Source organism: Pseudopipra pipra, chromosome 6 (genome assembly GCF_036250125.1).
Source record: "Pseudopipra pipra isolate bDixPip1 chromosome 6, bDixPip1.hap1, whole genome shotgun sequence".
NCBI lineage: Eukaryota > Metazoa > Chordata > Aves > Passeriformes > Pipridae > Pseudopipra > Pseudopipra pipra.
The window spans coordinates 17,127,093-17,147,359 of NC_087554.1; the positions used below are offsets into that span (position 1 = coordinate 17,127,093).

A 20,267-nucleotide genomic window follows, 5' to 3' on the forward strand; every position below is an offset into this window, starting at 1 on the left:
ATGAAATAGATGTTCCTTGTCCGAGTTTTCTTTTGCAGCAGTAATTCTCCCAGTGCCACTTGCCGTATATTTTCCTTGATACAACCAGGAGGAAAACAGCTAGTCTGACATGACAAACTCATTGTATCAGAAGTCATCCCTCCTTTAAACATGTGTCATATGACTAAACACCCTACTCCTGGTACAATGTATCGCACAATAAATTTGGATGGAGCTCATCCCCAAACGCCCTGCTAAAAATACTCCTAACAACAGGCAACAAGAAAACATAATTCAGATGAGGGACATCTGTTCTCAAATGTTTGCAGACAATGACTGGATCAAGTGTCTGCATAAAGGAATTAGGAGGAATGTCTTCACAGAAAGGACGATTAGACATTGGAATGGGCTGCCCAGGGAGGTGGTGGAGTCACCATCCATGAAGGTGTTTAAGGAAAGACTGGACATGGCACTGAGTGCCGTGGTCTGGTTGACAGGGTGGTGTTTGGTCACAGGTTGGACTCGATGATCTCAGAGGTATTTTCCATCTTAATTGCTTCTGTGCTTCTGTAGCAGAAGGGACAAGGCTGCTGACAGAGGTGTCCAGCCTGTGTCCCGCTCCCAAGGCTCCGGGACAACCTTGGGTTGCCGAAAACACGAGAGGACAGCGGTCTCCGTGCACGACGGCCGTGGGTCAGTGCCTGGCGGCCCTGTGGGAGCACCAGGCAGGATCTCATCACCTTCTCCAATTAACACGTTCTGCCTTGAGATGTGATCTCGTCGGGGCTGCCCTCAGGGAAACTGAACCGCTGAGGCGCGGACAGTGAAACCTCCGCGGAGGGGGACGAGTGACACTGGAAGTCCCCAGCCCGGAGAGCCCTCGGAAATCCCACTCCCCTCGGTCCCCTCAGCGCCACCAGTCGCGCCCGGAATACAACTCCCGGCGTGCCCCGCGCAGGGGGCGGGGCGTCGAGGGGCCGCTTCCGGGTTGCGCCGCGCGGTGTGTTTACTTCCGGCCGCGGCGGTGCGCGAGTGTCCGCCCGGGGGGGGCACCCGGGGCTGCCCCGCCCGCGCCCGGGGAGGGACCGACGGACCGACCGACCGACCGACGGACCGGCCGGGAGGGGGACCCGCGGACACACCGAACGCGGGAGGAGCCCGCGGCGGCCCCGGCCCACATGAGCGGGCGGTGAGCAGCGAGTCGGCGGCCGCGGGAGCTTCCCGGCGCGGCGGGACCCAGCCATGGACTGGCTCATGGGGTGAGTGGGGCCCCCCCGTCGCTCCCTCCGGAGCTCTCCGGGCCGTGGCGGCCCCGCTCCCGGGCGGCCCGAGCCCCGCGGGCGGCGCAAATGACTAATCAGTTCGTGCTGGCGGGGACGGGAGGGCGGCTGGAGCTCGGAACCGGGCGTCTCCGGGTGCAGCCGCCTGCGCCCGGGGGCAGGAAGGGCTGCACGGGAGCCCTCGCCTTGTCCCGAGCGATGGCTCTCTGGAAAAGTAACTTTTCGTTCCTTTTCTGCGGGTATGGGCAGGCCAGGTGTGGCAGCTCGCTGTGCTCCCCACCCGTGCAGTGTGGGGCTAATCCCTCTGCGACAGAACATCACTTTAAACCGAACGGCGTGCCAAGGTTTAAATGGCTTTCTGTGGGGAGGAAGAAGAGACCTCGGCAGAGATTAACGCCAAATCAGAGCCACGCCAGGGGGCTCGGATAGCCTGGGATTAATAGTGCTAATTACACACAGACAGAAGGTAGAAAGCGCTTTGCTGCTGGTTTTAGGTCTGGAAATCACAGTGCAGGAGAGGGAGATGCAGTTGATGGGAGTGACCTGACGTGCTACCAGAATATCCCAAGCAAGATATTCTCTGTTACTTCTTGCATGAATTGTGCTGGCGACCTGCACTCAGGTGAACTGTGAATAATTATGCTTCCAAATCGCATGAGCAGTAGGTTTATGCTTCAGCAAAAGTAGTGTTGCAGTGATAACGTGCTGCCCTTAGTTTCCTCTTTACAGCAGTTCGGTCCGACTCCTGAACGTGATTTTTACCATCTAGGTTACCTCCTTTTCTAACGCTGACGTGCCTGGAATACAATGTGAACTATTTTGTCGCAGTTGCTGGATGTGGTGTATTTAGAAGGATCACTCGTGTGTGTGTTGCCCTTTGTCTGCAGCTGGTCTGTTTGCTGGTGGAAGTGCAGCACTTGTTACTTACCTTCACACTGGATGTCTGACTCTTGAGCCAGTTGTCAATCCGAGTTATGTTTTCTTGTGAGTCTTGACCCCTCACTCACTCTGACGGAGGGAATGCTGAGTATCTGGGGGGTAGATACCGATGGCTGGGTTTTCCTCCAGCAGGCTGAGCAGCGGAAGTGCAGTATTTGTGGCATGTGAAGAGGTCTGTGTGCCATGTACTGCAAGCCTTGTGTCTTGTGAGTCAGAGGGCTGCACTCTATTATTAGATGGTCTCTATGAAAATAGAAATGCTGAGCTTATTTTGATTTGTTTCAGAGCAACTTTAAAGTGCAGGTAGTCACTTATGGTGACTTTGTAAAAGTAAACGCCGGAGTGTCAAAAAGTGTCACTGTAATTACAAAAAGACATCAAACACAGGACTTAGACAAGACTCAGAGTGCCTCACTACAACAGCTGTACTTATTTTGTGTGAATTATGTTGTAAAGCAGAGAAGAATCAAGGTTTAGCCAAACTCTCAGTATGTTATGGTGGTTTTCTTGTAAAAAGTATTTTGGGCTTTTTGAAGTTGCTACAAAAAAATTGGCATTTGTTCTATACTTTTTTCCCAGGGTGGGTGGGTCCCTCCATATGTGGAAAAAGACTTGCCTGTTTTCCCTGTTGTAATGGCAATGGATCCTGAATCATTTGTGCATTACTTGCTTATTCTCAGCTATTTCCTGGTATGTTCCTTGCCTGACCAAACCCAGTATTGTCCCACTGATGCTCTTAATGTTTTCTCCTTTAAAACCTTGGGAGTTCTACAGGGGCCAGTGTTTGTGTGTGATTATGGCAGGAAGGGTGAACGTTGATATTTTGAAGGGGGAAAGGCTAGAAGGCCCAAGAGACCCTTTCTTATTCTGTCCAAGTTAGAGCTGCTGTTAGCAACTAGGTTGTGGATGGAAACATCCTTCTTGGTGTTTGAGACAGAAACTGAGGACATTTGTCTGCCCAGGCAGAAGTTTGGGTAATGTCACTTGTTCAGCCTTTCTCGCAGTGGAAACTTCAGCTGTTTGGGTCTCTGGTGTGAGAAGGGCAGGGCTGAAGAAAAACCTGTGGAAAATGGGAGAACAGGTCTCTCCCAGTAACACACCGGTTTCTGTCAATGCCTCTGGCAGGCGAATTGTGTTGATCTGCTTCTTAGTGGTGCTACTCTTTCCCGAGTGTCACCACTAATAAAACCACTGTGATCTTCTTCCTTATTCCTAAACTGCTTTGCTAACGTGCTGGTCTGCAGTTTCAGCTTTTCATGCATTTCCATACTCACCTTGTATGTCTCATGTTATCCATTGTGCTGCCTTTACCTTTGGTGTGAGAAACACCCTCTGTGTTTTAACTTTGTATTACTGAGAAATTATCCTTCAAGTGCAAGTGTGTTATATTAGGCAGCAGTAACAGTTGCTTCTGTCCTAGATCTCCACCCTTCGAGCTCGTGTTGCATTTATCTGATAGGCGATTTAAAGTGAGGTCTGCTTTATTCCTCCGCTTGTGGCCCCTTGGAAAGGCGGGGGGAAGGGTAAATTCTAGCCATAGGACGTAGAGCAGCAGCCCAAGTGTCTCTGATCGCCTCAGAGAGCTTAATATACAAAAAAACCGGAGGCTGAGTCTTACAAACAATAGTGAATTTATTACGGATTAACAAACAGCTACAGGCTTACGTGGTCACACAGCAAAATTTCTCTGGGTGCTGCCTTCTGTTCAGTCAAGTGCTTCAAAATCCAGTCAAGTCTGAAGGAAGAAAGCTGAAAAGAATGAGCTGCTGGCCTGTTACAGTGCTTAGTTTAGCACCAAAGTCTTTTCTGTGATTGATTAATATCTTTTACCCTTCCACTGAATGTGGCATTAATACCAATATTGGTGAAAGACTATGGTTTCTTCAGTATGTTCTCTCCATTAAATTTTTTTTTTTATTATTTTAATTTTTAATTTTTTTTAAATTTAATTTTTTTGAGCTTTTTTGTTTTGCATAGGATACATTTTCAGTGCAATTTTGACTAGAGATCAGAGTTGCTTAATTGCCAGAGATCTATATTACCCTCTTTGGAAGTGACTCCAAACTTTTGTGTTACAAATAGCATTGATCTGCTCTTGAAGTTCAAAGTAGTAACAAAGACAGGCATTGTTCCTTCAGTTATGAAACTTGCTTTTTAAACTTGTTTTAAAATTCATAGTTGAAAAGGAGTAAAACATTAATGATGCTAGTAAACCTGACATGGTGTCAGTTATTTTTAGTCTTTAACAGTGATGTCTGATGCTGTAATGCCTTTTTTCATAATAGAGGAGGACCGAGTACTGTAGTATTTTTTGTGAACTGTTATGTAAAAAGGGAAGAGAGAAACAAAGTATTTTACCTACAACTACCTGTTAAATGCAATGATAATTTGGACTACATCTGTACTATAAACTTTGTGGTTTAGTAGGTTAATAGACTGTGCTGTTTGAAACTGAGGGAGATGCTTACACTGATCCTGGAATAACACAGACCTCTAATGCAGAGAGAATACTGTTATACATTCCACAGAAAATAATCCTCATTGAAGAGTTTAAGGGTAACATTTCACTTGAGGGGGCAGAGTTTTTCTTGTGCTTGGAGGCATTCAAGTGAGAGGTGAGAAGAAATGCCGTTAGCTTATGGAAAGGGAAGCTTTCTCACATATAAAAAAACCCATTTGTTAGCTACAGTGTCCACTCCTTTCTCAGAGCCTTCTATACCTTTCAGGGACTTAAATTACAGCTGGCAGTTTTTTCACTTGTTTTGGATATAGGATTTAACCACATTATCCCTGCGGTAATTTTGAATGCTAGAAGAAAAGTAACACATACTGCTGTTTTGTTGTCTTCCATTCTGCATTTATGGAAGGATCTTTAAGGAATTTCCTCATAGGGCCTTAAGACACTGTCCAGTTCAAGATAGGCTATGGTGAAATATGAGTAATACTGTTATGCAGAGAAGTCCTAACCTTGAGCTAGAACAGCTAAGGACTAGGTGTGGAAAAAGCACACCAGTGTTCTAGTTCTGAGTCAGTAAAAATCCAGTATGCTAATTGTCACCTGTTAGACTAAACATTTGTTACTTTTGAATGGGGTGCATTATCATAGAATATCTCAAGCTGAAAGGGACCCATAGAGATCATCGAGTCCATTAATTGTAAGGAGTGCATCTTGTAGTGGGAACAGTGAGCAATCATGCAGCATACTTATCTGTCAGCTTGGCTGGTGCATAATACAGTTGAACCTGTCTTTGCCTAGCAGACCTTTATAGAAGAAGTAGCTAATGATTTTTATTCTGGGTACCGTTCAAAACTTCCTAATTATAGCAAATACTTCTATTAAAAGAAAGAAAGGAGTAACACTGGAATTTCTTCAGCTCCGTAAGGAATGCTTTCTCTTCTCTTTAGTTATCTCCAGTGAAGAAAGTCTCCTGCCTTTATAAGGCTGTCTTCCCTTTAGAAACTGCTGCAACCTCTCACCTTTCACAGCTTGCATGGTGGGTATATTTGTTCTGGTTTTTATCTGACCTCACAACAGGTGTTTCCCTTGCGTTACATTCCCTGCAGATTCTTGGCTTCACATGCCGTTTTCCCCACTTTGAGGTAGCTGAAAATAACTTGGAACTGGTAAACCAGACATGTACAGTCCCACTGGGCAGGAAATATTCATATGTTCCTTACTTGCTTCTATTTACAGGTGTAACATTACCTGTGGGGTCCCAGGTTGCCCTCCCCAGATAAATCTAGGTCTGTCTGTGAGCCACTTGCACTCTGTTGTGATGAGACTTCAATATTACCTCATACCCTTAGCACACATGAGCAGTACCTCTGCTGAACCAGAAGTTAACTGTAAAAACAACTAGTATAACGTTGTCTGCAGGCAAAAGAATATCTCCATTAAATATTAACTTGTAATATTCATTAGTGTAGTTGTGGAAAGGTGATGCTAGTTTGAAATGTGTGTTTCAAGAGCTATTAGAGTTGTAGAAAAGGAGTCTACTGTACAAGATGGTATGGGAGCAATTTAAATTTTTCAGTTATGTTGTTCCCTTATGTCTGCCTGGCTTAGAAAGTGGTCTGTTGTATTACTGAGATGGTCACTGCTAAGGCTCTTCTGCTTTAATGCAAAACAAATTAAAAAATTACTGCAGAGCCTTGCTCTCTGAAGTGTCCTGGTGTAGTTAATTATTGATTTCTTGGAGAAACTGCCAAACAAATTCTGCATTTTGAAACCTGTGTTACTTTAGCAAGCCACAGAATTTGTATCAGTCAGTTGCTTTCCTGTGGTGAGTACAATACTCCTGAATACTGGTTTGTTCTTATTAGTAGTGTTCTTTTTCCAACAAGAATTTTACTGAGGGGCAAGAAGAGTAGATCAGTCTTAAGGTCTCAAAAGTAAAATGAACTATTACTTTGCTTTTAGAAAAAGAGTTGAACATTCTAAAAGTGTAGCAGTACTCTTTTCTCGCATGTCTCTGCATGTTACCCTCTGCTGCTTTGCAGTAGCATCAGGATTCAGGAAGGCTGGTAGGTTAAGATGCTCATCTGAATGAAAACAAATCCTTTTTTTTTTTTCTTCTGCCTTGTTTCCTCTCCTCAAGTTGTTTTCAGCTAAATGAGTTCCTGCAGCCTGTTTGTGTAGCTACATGAATAACGTTAATAGCCCTGTGGTGTTGGTGAGAGCATAAAGCTTAGGGAATGCTCATTTTGGTGGCAGCAAGGACTAAAATCAATTTAATCTAATCATGTAGTAATGTGATTATTAGTGCTAATTACTCTGCAAATAATTAGCGATCTATCTTGTGATGATATATCCTTCTGCTTGAACGTTGGGAAGAGCTGCAGAATATGTGAAAGCAGGAGATGCCATGACTGGGCTGCTGTTCTAGGGCAGGGAGTGGCGTCAGAGCATTGCCACAGTTGCTGTCCCACTGTGTTGTTACATTCAGTTTATGGCTAAACTATAAATATACTCATCATGAACTGGATATTTAGGAATAGCTCAGACTTTATAATTTGCTGTAAATCATGTTTCATCTACCTGAGAAAAGTGCTGGCTCTGTCATGGCGTGAATGTGAAGGTTGGTGGTATTTTGGGTGCCTGGTTGAATCCAGCAGTCTGATTCAAGAGAGCTTTCGGGAAGCCTGGTTGGCCTACATAACTTCACCATATTTTACTGGCAGTTTCCATCTGTTACATCTGCTGGATGTGGGCCCAGAGAAAGCATACTTGAAAGAGTAAAATTAATAAGAGACTGCAGTTTTTAGATAGCTGCGTATACAAGTTTGAACTCAGTGTTGTCAGATCTGCATATTCTGAGATCACTGCTAACCTGTTAAACAACTCTAATGTGGGTTTCTGCTAGAGGAATACTACTGAAGTAATACATTATTGTCCATTATTTTTAACCTGTGTTTAGCCTTTTACAATTGGTGATAAGGTTGTGAAATTTACTTGCTAGGTTCAATTTGTTAAAAGTCCTTCCTATCAGGCTTTCCACTCATCTTGTATTGCAATTACAAAAAAAAAATAATTCAACTGTGTCCTTCACTGGACATGAAATTAATAAATCTGATTATTTAAATTTATTTTGCAACTGTGGTGTTTATAATAGTACTGTAGACTGTTACATCAGTGAGACTACTTAAGGAAGAACTGTTGCTTCATGGCTTTACTCTGACACTTCTAACAGTTGCAGTCTAGGAGCTTCCCTGCTCCTGAGACAGTGTGCAATAATTTCAAATAATTTAATTTTGCACCTGGAATGATAAGTATAACTAAATAGCTGAAGAGCAGTCCTAGAATTTTAGCATTTGGAGAGGGGGAGAAATGGCAGTCTTCTCAAAAGTTAGTTTCCTTTTATTCTACCAGCCAAGAGAAACTGGTCAGGGTGCGTTTCACACAATCCACCAACCTCTGTTCCTGATTGTGGAAAAAGAGCATTGAACATGCACATACACGCACACAAAAAAAACCCAGAAACCCACAACCAGAGTAGAGATACAATTTTCTGAAAAACATCAGAAATCAAACTGGAATCAAGACAGGAATGACTGTCATAGATCAAATTCCTTCTTACTCTGAGCACTGAAAGAGTAAAACCACTAAGCCAGAATCTAAGCATGCAGAAAACTACCTTCAAATGATCCAGGTCTGGTAACTTGAGCTCTTTGGAATATATCTGCATGCTTTTGTAATTTTTTCCCCCTTCCTTTCTTCACTCCTCAGGTTACAAAGGTGTTCCTTGAATATTTTTACAGTCAGTGTTCAATGACTGGATCACTGCTGTCCCTTTTCTACACTGCAATGTGTAAATGCTTGGGACTTTTACCTGAGAACTCTTCTAGTATTTATACATTAAGTACAGAATTTGTGTGAAACAGGTTGCATAGACTTGAGCCTGATTTTTTTTTTTTTTTTAACTGCTTCCTTTTGCGAACTTTAATCTAGAATTTCTTAATTTAGAGAACTTGTTCTTTTGCGTGGTTCTTCATAAACCAGCATGGAGTTGTTTCTTCTGAACAGGTTATGCAAAACTGGATAGAAATGTTTTTTTACGAGGAGGTGTCTACTTTGTGGATGGGCTCAGATTGCAGAATTAATTCTCTGGTTTCAAGTTTGTGTCAGGTGTAATAAATGATAAATAGCTTTTTTAGTCAGTCTTCTCTCTGATGATATCCAGGTGTTGCTGGAACTCCTGTCTGTAACCTTCATGGTTGTCATGTCTAATAAAGTGTCAGTGATGCTTTCCATCAGATATAAGAGGAGTCAAGTTTGTAGTGAGGGCTAATAACTTCTATTAGACCAACAGATATACTTGGGAAAGAAAGGAAAAGCTTCTGGGCATCCTTGTATCTCTTGTTTATGTTAATAGACAGTCTTGAACAAAAGCCGTGTTAAGTATTACATCTCCAGGTCAGCTGGATAAATCTTGCCTGCAGGTTTAACAGGGGACTGATATCTTTTTTCCAGGAGCTGACCAGCTTACATTCAAAAAAGCCATATTTGGGCACTGGTCTTGCTATTTAAGGTTATCTGAAGCTCTTCTAGGAAAGGAAAGAGATTAGAAATGGGAGCATTTGCTGGTTCTGGTCAGGGTATCCAGATCCTCAGATATCCCTAATCTCTTCCAAAGTTGTCTTACTTTTTTCCATGAGCCAGCCTTTTTGTTTCACTTGTAATTTCTGATTGGGGTGTCTGTGCTAACCTGCAGTTTGGATCTTGCCTGTGTCTCCTTTTTGTTGTAGCCAGATAGTGCCATTTTTTTTGAAGTAGCTGACTTTCGAGGTTTGGGAGAAGTCTGACTGGTAAGAGGTGAACAGAAGAAATAGCGAAGGGGATGCTTCAGCCTAATGACTGTAGCTGGTTTTTTTATTCAATTCTAGCCTTAATCTTGTAAGGCCGAGGGTCTCTCTATTGGATACCCCTCTGCTGCCTGACTTGTTGGACATTAAGGAGTGCTGTTTTCTCAGTATTCCTAGATGGGCATCTAACAGCAGTTGTTCTTCTTGTGTCCCTTCTTCACTTGATTATTGTGGTGTCGTCGTGATGAGCAGTTGTTGAAGGCTACTGTGAAATTTCAGGGGTTTTTGGATGTATTTATGAATGTTTCTTATTAGGCATATGATAGGCTTTTACCGTGTGGTCTGGTATAGCATAAGTTTTAGCTTTGATGCTATTCAAAATGCTGACTTTGGTGATTTGCATTCTTATAACCCCAGAGTGTCTGTACTGAGGTTGTCTCCCTTGCCGCACCCTGATGAATATGAAGGTACTGGCCTGACTCACCTGAGCTTGTTGAGGCTTGAGCAGGTGGAGTAAAGTGCTATGAAAACTCATCCAACAAAGGGGAGATGGTGGGTTAATGGTTGTAGTGCACAAGCATTTAGGCATTTAGCTGCAAGTTTTGATAGGCAATGTGGTTAGTTGCCTTTTAAAGGGGAGGGGTTTCTGTTTTCACACTGTACTGTAATAAGGTGGTGTTTTTTATTTTGTTTTTTTTTTTAAGTGCTTGTAAGTGGTTTTCCATGTTTGTTTCAGGCAGAATGTGCCCAGTCATCCACTGAAATGTAGGCAGCTGTTGCTATATGTGGAATAACTTTTCAAATGGGCAAGATATTATTTACATGTTCACAGACTTGCATTTTCTCATTGTTAGTAGAATCAATGTTTCTGTTTAAGTCAAATTTTGGGTAGTTGAAAACTTACTTATTTTCACTGTTTGACTGGCTGAGAATACTGGAAATTAGTAATCTTGTTAATGAAGAAGTATTTTCTGCAGTTCATGAAACACATAGTATAATCCACTATCTTGCTGGATAAAATCACTTGTTGCGTTGTTTTTTTGTTGGTTTGTTGTTGGTTTGGTTTTTTTTCAGTAGAAATGAATTTAATCCTTTTTGTAATTAAATAAAATTATAAATACTCTTGCCTAATAAATCTATTAAATTTCCATGTTTAAACACTTCATTCTGAAACATGGGCTCTTTTTTATTATAAAATAAAGTTCTTAAGAATTTCTTGAGAAAGACATAACTTTATTGTAAAGACAGACAAATTTCAGCACGTTGGTTCTACTTGTTTAGGTGTGTCTATCCACAGTGTTTCTGAGCCAAGCCAAAAATGTAAAATAAAAGGGTGTTAAATATTTGTGGGCATCACGAATTAAGCTAACACGGAGGTTGCTTAACTTCTGAATGACAACTTCCGTGAAGGTTTTAATGTGTTTTAACAGATACAATTCAAATTCACTCCTTTAACTGTATTTGACCTCCTGTGTGTAAAAGCACTCTTGCTATGACAAACAGTTTAAAAAAAAAAAAAAGGAAAGAAGAAACTATTTTGGAAAACAAACCTGAGAGTACATGAGAGAGATCACCAGGCTGATGGTCCCCAGTGTCAAGAACAGCCTTGTTGTTTGAATAAGCAGAATTGGAACAAAGAGGAAGGAAATATAGGAATAAGAATGGATGGTGTTTATACATGTAATAAAACTTTGCTAGCACATACATCATCATTTCCTCTCTAGATTTAATAAAGGAATTATAATTATTTTCCATTATTACTAAGACCTTGATATTTTTATAAAATACTGCACACAATAGTATCTTATGTACAATCACTGTTGGTAATTGAGCTGTAGCTGTCAAAACAAATGCCTGAAGAACTTGGATCTGGGGGAATTCCAGTACATGCCTGACCTAAAGGAGTAATTTATTGTTCATCCAGATAAATGTCTGTGGCCTGGTGCGTCACACATTCCCGTTTAGCAAGCAGAGGCCTGCAGTGCTACCCAGGTATCACAGTGCACTGTGTTGATGTCTGTGGGGACTTCTCAGCTGCCTGTGGCTGCAAACATTATTGTTGCCCTCTGATCCCTTTGCTGATTGTTCTTGTCCCATGGTTTGTATGTAATATTTTCTTCTTCCTGCGGACATAGCACATGTTTTTAGTGAGGGGTGCATGGGGTTTGTTTGGGTCTGTGACTTTACAGACAAAGGTTCTAGTCCTAGTTATGCCAAAAATCAGTGTGTGTGATTTGATGGTATCACAAGTTAGGCCAACAGAGAGTGCTGACCAGTCTCAAGGGCTAACACAGAGAAACACTGCTGTCTTCTGCACGATGTAACTACCAGATCAGTGCACCCTTTGTGGACTACACAGAACCTGAGTGGGAAAGAACCTTTGCTTCCTGGAGGCCTTGATTTGATAGTGTGATGGAAAATGAAATATGATTGGGCTGAAATGTGCAGCTCTGTGCAAAGTTGTGTCCTCTGCTTTTACCTTTGAAACCCAAGTTTAGTAACTGCTCCATGTTTGCTGTTCTTACTGTGTCGATCGAGTGCTCCAGAAGTCAAGCTAGATATCTGTCAGGTTCATCTGAGCTATAAAACAGTACATGAGGCTTGGAGAAGGTCAAAGGCTGTTGTAATGGGGGAGCCAGACTCTGTGTGCAAACCAAATCTACTCAGAGCTTCTCGTTCCTAGCAAAGTGAAATGGGAATATGCACCTATATTTTCCCTATTCCACTTAATTCTGCAATCCACTATCCTTAATCTTATGCTTTTTAAAAATGGCACACAGAGTTCCAGTAGCTAGATGGAGAGAAAGTTAATTTCTCCTGTTTGATATTGCTGACCAAACAATGCAGTAGATTTGGTCAGTATTAACTAAAATAAGAGGGATGGAGCATCCTAGCTTTGGGATGTTTGGGATGAAAAATACCATATCATTATTAAGGGATGTTGCAAATATAAAGTTTCTCTAAGAATCTAAGTAAAATCAACTGTCCCCTAATGCTTTTGCTGGTATATGACCAAGTATATGGACTTATTACATACAAAAAAAAAAGGAGAGAGACAGGACCAAACAGCTGTGGGAATAACTAATCCAAATTGTATCCGTGTTCCCAGTGAAAGTAATAATGTTCTTGCTTACATGAACTCTCCCCATTGCTTGTTTCCCTAAGATCCCTGGAGACTAGTGATGTGGGTGGAGTGCACAGGACATGAAGTAAAAATACTGTGAGATAAACCTGTCCAAAAAAGAGTCTAATCTCCTAAGGAGACAATGATTATCATATAGCCATGGGCTACTCATTAACTCATGGTTCCAAAAACAAATATTATTTTAGAGTGACAGTGAGCTACTAGCTACTTTTTAATCTCATTTTGGATTTGCTTTTCTTGCACCATTTTTTTGGAGTTTAGTTGTAAAATGACAATATGAGTATCACAGCAGGCACTGTCTCAGACCTTGAAAGAATGAATTCTCCAATGTGCTTTTGTTACAAAATCAAATCCAGAAAAACTTCAGATTAACTAGGTTTCAATAAATACTTTTTCTGCTTCATCATATGGAAAAATAACATCAAGTTCAAAAATGAGGGGAGTATAAGGCAAAAGTGGGTTTAAAGACACTTGACTTGCCAGCATATTTGATGATAAAGCACAATTTTGGTGTATTGCATAACAATCGAAGGTTGAAATACTAATAAATGGGAAGAATTTTTGTATACAGCCCATAGTTGAGCTGAGGATTTAAATTCCATGATTCACTAAGGTCAGTAATATGGTTCTGTAAAGATTAACCACATTAGCAAGGGTACCAGCTAGGATAATATGGTTTTCAGTCCATTCATCAAAGCTGAACAGTCAGAGTCGGGAAGGAATTCCTCTTGGGATATGGTGTTGGGCAATTAGCTGCGTTTTCAGAGATTTATGGAGTCTTCTGAATCATTTCAATGTTGGCCATTATCAGAAATGGAATATTGGTCTTGGTAGGCTTTTGTTTCGCATTATGATAGTCCTGTGATGCAGAGGTAGATATCCAGAAGGTATTTGCTTAACAGCACAGTAAAGCTTAATCTTTTGTTTGCAAATACCTCCCCTTTCAATGTACAGGAAGTTGAAAGACTTCACAAAAATCTGATTGTTACAGTTGGACAAAAATATAACTCCCTCCTAAAATACCTCTTGTAGCACTCATTTCCGATATCTGTTTCTTCTTGCGAAAGTACTGAATGTATTAGCTGGTGATTCAGTTCTGAGTTTGGAAAACTTTAGGAATGGAAGCTAATGGAGTGCTTTTCCTCATAATTTTTTGTGCATTTGAGCTATTTGTGCATTTTTGCCTCCAAGATGTGTCTTACAGAAAGATTAAGAAGTTGCTATATCTTTTTTCATTGTTTTAAATTAATACTTTTTTGAGGAAGGTGATTTTTTTCAGATTTATTATTCATGAAATCAGCTGTCTTCTTAGCATGTTTCATTTTTCCATTTGTTTAGAGGCCCTGAATGGTGGTATGTGGTTCTGAAGGATGACAGAAGTCACTCTCTTTCTGGTATTTACTGTTCCCTGTTGTTGAAATGTCACCTTTGGGACTGTGACTGTCATCAGATATATGTTAATCCTTCTAGTAACTTTTAATGATCTTGATAATGCAATGATAATGAGGGGAAAAGATGGAATTGGTTGCTGGGGAGAAGATTTGAAATTCTGTGGACTTTAAAGTATCCCAGGATATTGATACTGAATTATGGTGGTGCTCTTTCTTTTATTTCCAGTTTTCTAGAGGTGAAAATACACCACCTTTTTTCTTTCTTCCATAGAAAAAGGTAGGAATTAAGGGGGAGTCTGTTTTAACATCATAAAGAATAGAATGTAAATTTGGAAACAAGACCACTTGGCTCTATATATGAGTTGTATTATTGATCTCCTGTTGTTTCTCTAATTTATACTTGCTTTTTTTTTTTTTTTTATGATAGGTTTTTCTCAAAAACGTCTCCTTGAATTGGGGATGTGTTTTCAGAGATGCCACGTCATACACTGGCCTTGGTCTTCTTGAATCTGTAGTGCTTTCTGAACAGTTTAAATGCTTGAAACTGGCTTATTCCTCTTAGCTATTCTGAGCTTAAGTTTTTTAAGTTTATGTAAACTTTTGTCACAATCTGAAGAGTTGTTTTCAGTCTGGTAGTTTTGCTGTGACTAAAACAAAATAGTGCAATATAATAATGTTAAGTCACAGTTTGCTAATTATAGTCAGTAATTCAGTAGGAATTACTATAGTGTCTGGAAATAGGAAACAAAAAGATCATGAATTGAAGGTGCTTTCCCTAAATGTAGTTGTCATTTACAATTATGTAAATGCTGAATTGAAATTTCTTCTGACAGAATTCTTGGGGTGAGGATTTGTGATGGAATAATTTCTTTTCCTCCTTAGGTGAGTGCTCTCGTTGTTGGTGGGCTTTTTTGGTGTTTGTGTGTGCACAAGAGAGATCTCAGTATGTGTTCTAAATACATTTTGCATTTCTAAAGTTCTATGGTTAGTAGACACTGGCTTAATAATCCTAGATTTATTTATGTAGTATAAATAGAGGAGAAAAGTCTTGATCAGGAGACATGCAAATGCTAAGTACGTAGAAGAAGAAGATATGATTCTGATGGGTACTGCAAGGAGTAATATTTAACCAAGCCAGTAAAAACAGCTGATCAGTTGAATACTACCTCTGATTTGTTGGTATCATGCTGAGAATAAATCAGGTTTGTGTAGTGACTGGAAATGACCCTTTTATATTCCCTGGAACTGTTTATACTTTAGGCTTTTGAAAACCCACTGCTCTTCCCTGGCTTCCTTTAGTAGGTTTTAAATCAAATTGTTACAAAAATATTGTGTACAGGTTATTGTCCATGAATATTTCATGGGAATTAGCGTTGGTTTAGCTAACTCAGTTCAAAAGATAAATAAAGTACGTGTGACAGTGTCCAACATTTGAGTCTTGTAACTCAGTGCTTCCTGGTGAGATTCCATTTCCTTTAAGATACAGTAGGACTTGACTCATTCAGGTATTGCATTCTCCAAAATATGTTAGAGAAGATTAAGTCCTGTATCATCTAAAGGATGACCTCATCCCATGCCAAGGGAGCAAATGAGGCTATAGCAGCTCTTGTGAGCCTTTATTATGAAAAAGTGGGCAGATTTTATCAGTACTGTCTCCTTTGCCCTTTTTCCTCTAGAAGATATAGCTTTTACCAAAACAAGTCGGTGAAGAAGTTGCTGATAAATACTTTAGATAATTTTGAAAATAGTTCACATCTGGGAGTGGAAGGGAAACAAAGGAAAGTTAAACATGCAGTGCCTGCTCCCTCAGATGCACTGTGGCAGCAACATGTTTGTAACCACCCTGACAGACTTCAGTATGTTACAGCCTGTCCAAAGAAAAGCTATCTGGATTTTTAACATGGCTGTGTAAAAGCAGGAGGTTCCCTTTTTGTAGGGCAGAACCACTTCTTTCTGTTGCTCCAGTTTCTCCCTCCAGCATGTTTACAGAAGACAGCATTCCTCTTGCTACACCTTGCAAAAATAATAAACAGAGCTGACATATGAATGAACTATGAATGTTTCTGAAGACTGATTGTCTCAAAAAAACCCCAACAAGTAACGACATTGATACTTTCTGTTGATCCATATTAGACTGCAGGTGTGACTATTCTCAGTGTTTTGGATGCTGCTGTCAATAAATCCATGTTCAAAAATGGAAATGATTGTCTGTATGCCACAGTAGCCTCTACTTGCTTTAATTCTCAATACTGTGCCTTTGAGGGAGATATTTTTACCAGTATCTGACAAGTGAATACAAATTTCTTCTGTGTCATTGCCATATCTTCTTTGTCATTGCTTGATATTATGAGAACAAAAGAAAGCTGGGGACCTTAGTGAGAATGTTAGAGAGGGATTAACAGAGCCTTGTAGCTATGGAGTTAAGCTGGGCTTCTGTTTTCACTGCCAATGACATCTTGATTTATGCATACTGGGGATGTTTTTAAACGTAGAAGCAATAGGAAATAAGACAGTTTGGTTCTAGCCTGTGTTTCCTGCAGGGCTTCTTGGCTTTGCCTTCCGGTTAGACAAGAGTATTCGGAGCATAATCTTGTTGCTCTGTCCTCTTATTGCTGTTTATTTGTTTACTGGTTATATAAAGCTCTGGGCTTGAATCTGTTCTCCCCTTGCCCAAATATTCTTTGCAGATGTAGGTTGGGAATGTGCACGCAGAAAAACCTCTTGTGCACATCCTGTTTTCGAATTGTGTTATTTCCTTTAGTGTTGCGCTCCTGCGGAGAATGTGGTTCCAAGGATCTCCTGTGTGCCTGACCAAGATGGTGACTGCTAAGGGTAGAAGTGCACAAATGGTATAAGAGTTTAAACAAGGATGTTCAGCTGGCAAGGTTGTTTTAAGTAATGGATGGACTTGTAGTTTTCTGCATAGTATTTTATATACTGCAGATATCTAAGTAGTGTAAATTGTGGTTCAGGGTTTGGTTATTTTTGTTGTTGTTGCTGGTTTTTTGTTTGTTTGTTTTTTCTTAGGGTACATATTAAGAAAAAGGTAATCTGGTAGCAGTTTGAATGTTCACGCTGTCATTATGGAATAGTGTAGCCACCGATGAACTTGCACAAATACCGAAAGCAGCAGCCTGAGACAGGAATATAAACTTCTCCCTTCCTACTGCTTTATTTATTTCAAATGTGCAGATTGCTGAGGTAAGCAAGCCTACAAAGTTGAGATGGATTAGCCGTAAAGTAAGCGTTAACTACTGTGAAAACAAGCCGCCTTCTTTTGCCAAGCACTTCTGAGTGGCCTGTTGCTGGTCACTTGCTGAAAGGTGACATAATTTGCAATTCTAATAGTGTAACAACTTTTCCCTGTCATGCTGAAATACTTTTGAGGGTATGCTCACTGGAAATACATTCATATGATTTTGCTTATGGGTTTAATATAAAAGCAGAATGGTAGATGGAATTCTACTTTTATTACCAAAGCAGGAGCTTTTAGAATGGATCAAAGGAGTTTTACTAGGAAGATGATGGATTTTAACCTCTAGCTCTCTATCAGTGGTCTTTGGTATTAAATTGCTAATACAAGGTACTGATTAGGATCTTACAATTCAGTGAAATCATACTGCTTTTTCTTCTTTTGTAGGCTTCTGGGAAACAACCTCTTCAGCTAATGTAGTTACGGTGTTGATAAAAAGTAAAATATGCCTTCATCTATGTAAAAGACCGTATGAGCACAGAAGCTTTCCTTGTCCTTTAAGTGCTGTAAAACAATAAGAATAATTTTTGCTACAGGTACAGAGAATTTAACCATAATACTGCAGTGGGTTTCATCATTACATCCATAACACATACAACATCCAACAAACACATACATGGTGTTTGTAACTAATTTCTAACACCTAGAAATTGCATACCACACAGAAACCATGGTATCTCCTGGTTTATTGAGGTATGCAAAAATATGCATAGTAATTTTTTGTTTTAGCGGTGTTTGAGGCTGAACATAATGAAATGGCAAATTTATAGCATGTAGGATTTTGTTTCATTTTATTAATTGATTGTCGTATTAGAATTCTTCCCCAATTCTCCTATTGTGAGAATATTTTGCATCATTATACAGAAGAAATGGTTCTAATGTTTGTTTTGTCATATAACGAATAAATGTTGGTTTGGAAAATTCCTCTCCCTAATTCCTGTCTTTAAAGTCTTTGTTATGATTCTAATTAGTAGGTATTAGCATATGTATCAAAATGCAGAATGTGCAAGTACTACTTGGAAAGCTAAATGCTAGGTTTAGCTCATTTTGTATCATTGAGATTTATTTTGAACAAAACATTAGCACACTGAAGTATGAAAAGTATAAAATTATGGCATAAAATCAACATCAATAAAAATATGTCTTGTGTACACGGCTTTTCCCTCTCCTAGTATCCATGCAGCTGGGCAGAAAAAGAGCAGTCTAACAAATGTGTTGCTGCTCCTCATGATTGAGACTGGAGGAGGCAAATGTGGAGTTGAAAATGTAAAACCATTAAATTGCTTTTATAGCATTGAGAAGCAGGAAATGGGGTGGATCACTTTGAGGAGGAGGAGAATTTTCCCCTTCGGACAAAACAAGCCTATATTTGTTTTGTCAGTTGCAATAACGTGCCATCCAGCGTAAATGTTGGTACCACTAGGTCTGTAATAGCCACAGCCACGGGCTGGAAGAGCCTCAGCCCATGAGCTCTGGCTACACCAGGAGTTGTGCCCAGTCACTTCTACTGTGATTCTTCCTCTGTTTTGAAAACCGTCTCTTCTGTAAAAGGTGAGAAAAGAGATGAGAAGAGCTGTAGAACTTCCTAATTTTTTTTTAGACTTGGCATAAGTATCTCATTTGGTACCCTGTTCTGCTCACTACACGTTGCATTATTTCCTAATACATATACTTTACTTTCCCTCCAGAAGAGAGAAAAAACCTGAAACAACTGAAATTGAAGCAATGACTGAAGAATGTGTAAAGGCAACCTTGAGGATTTTCCGTGTAAAAAACTTTAAATATACTTTTACAAGGAGGAACAGGTCTTTATAAAAGCACTACAGTATCCTGTAACAAAAAACTTATCACACAAAGACTATGTATTTTATGCCATTTTGGGCCAATGGGACTGCTGTGAGAAGTGCCCTCTTCTCACTGCTTGAGCTGTTTATTCCCTTCTCTTTGCCAACTCAAGTGCTTGAGTGCTTAGGAATTGGATCCCGCTAGTGATGCAGGCTAAAGCTAATGGAAAGAAAACAGCATTTAGGTTCAACTGGGATCAATTCCTTATCCAATTCACTGTACTGCTGCACAAGTACCTCTGCACAGAGGGAGAGGCACAGAGGGAAGATTGAGAGACCAGAGTGATGGAGAGGGAACCGTGATCAACTCCAGTGGTGGTAGTGACAGTTTGCTGGCTTGATGTATTTGTGGAACTGGTTATGTACTAGTTTGGAAACTAGTTATGTACTAGACAAGATGAAACTTTTTTCCTATAAAACAGGCTAAAATAATCCACTTTCATTTAAGTAATATGTCCTCTGAAAAATAAATAATTGTTCAAGTATCTATGAAGTTGTTGTTCTCATTTGCTACAAGTGTGAATCCAGAAATGTCATTATGACAGAATATGCTTCTATTTGGTGGGGGAAAAGTAGCTTCAAATCTCATATCAAAGTTAGGATGGCAAAGTCAAGCTGCCTTGGTAAGCAGAGGAATAGAGGAGCCAGGGCAACTGCAGAAACAAGCTGCATGTAGGCTTGCTGGGTATGCTGTTTAACTGCTGCAGATCTCATGAGGGTTTGTGGTGGTGGTTTGTAAAGACTGTTTGATTTTATGGGAGGTTATGCTAATTTGGTTGATATGCTTCAACAGATGCTTTAGCACGCTTTCCGTTGTAGTCTTTACCTGAGGTTTACCCTTTCTAATGTGATTATCATTATTTGAAGAATAGTTTGTACATCAGCTTATTTTCTGCTAAAATTAGACTGTCTTTTATATGCAAGTTGCTTTGCTTCAGCAAGTGAAAGCAAATTGGACTCATTCTGTATCGTTTCTTTTGTGTTCTGTCACCCTCTATGGTAATAGCCAGTTAAAAGCTCAAATTTAAGGTATGTGTCTCTTTTGCTCATTTTTTCTGCTGACATAATACTCCATAATTGGGATGCCATGTATCCTGGGGACAGAAATGGATTCTTTCTGTGGATGGTCACATG

General features: G+C 40.3%; 1 protein-coding gene across 1 annotated transcript in view; it reads left to right on the plus strand.

Moving 5' to 3' along the window:
- The first annotated feature begins 992 nt into the window (after positions 1-992).
- MOB2 (MOB kinase activator 2) overlaps positions 993-20,267 on the plus strand; it is a 113,860-nt gene continuing 94,585 nt past the window's right edge. The window contains exon 1 of the mRNA XM_064657584.1: positions 993-1,238. Within this exon, the coding sequence (XP_064513654.1) occupies positions 1,222-1,238 (17 nt within the window). The 5' untranslated portion in view covers positions 993-1,221. The remainder of the gene's footprint in view (positions 1,239-20,267) is intronic.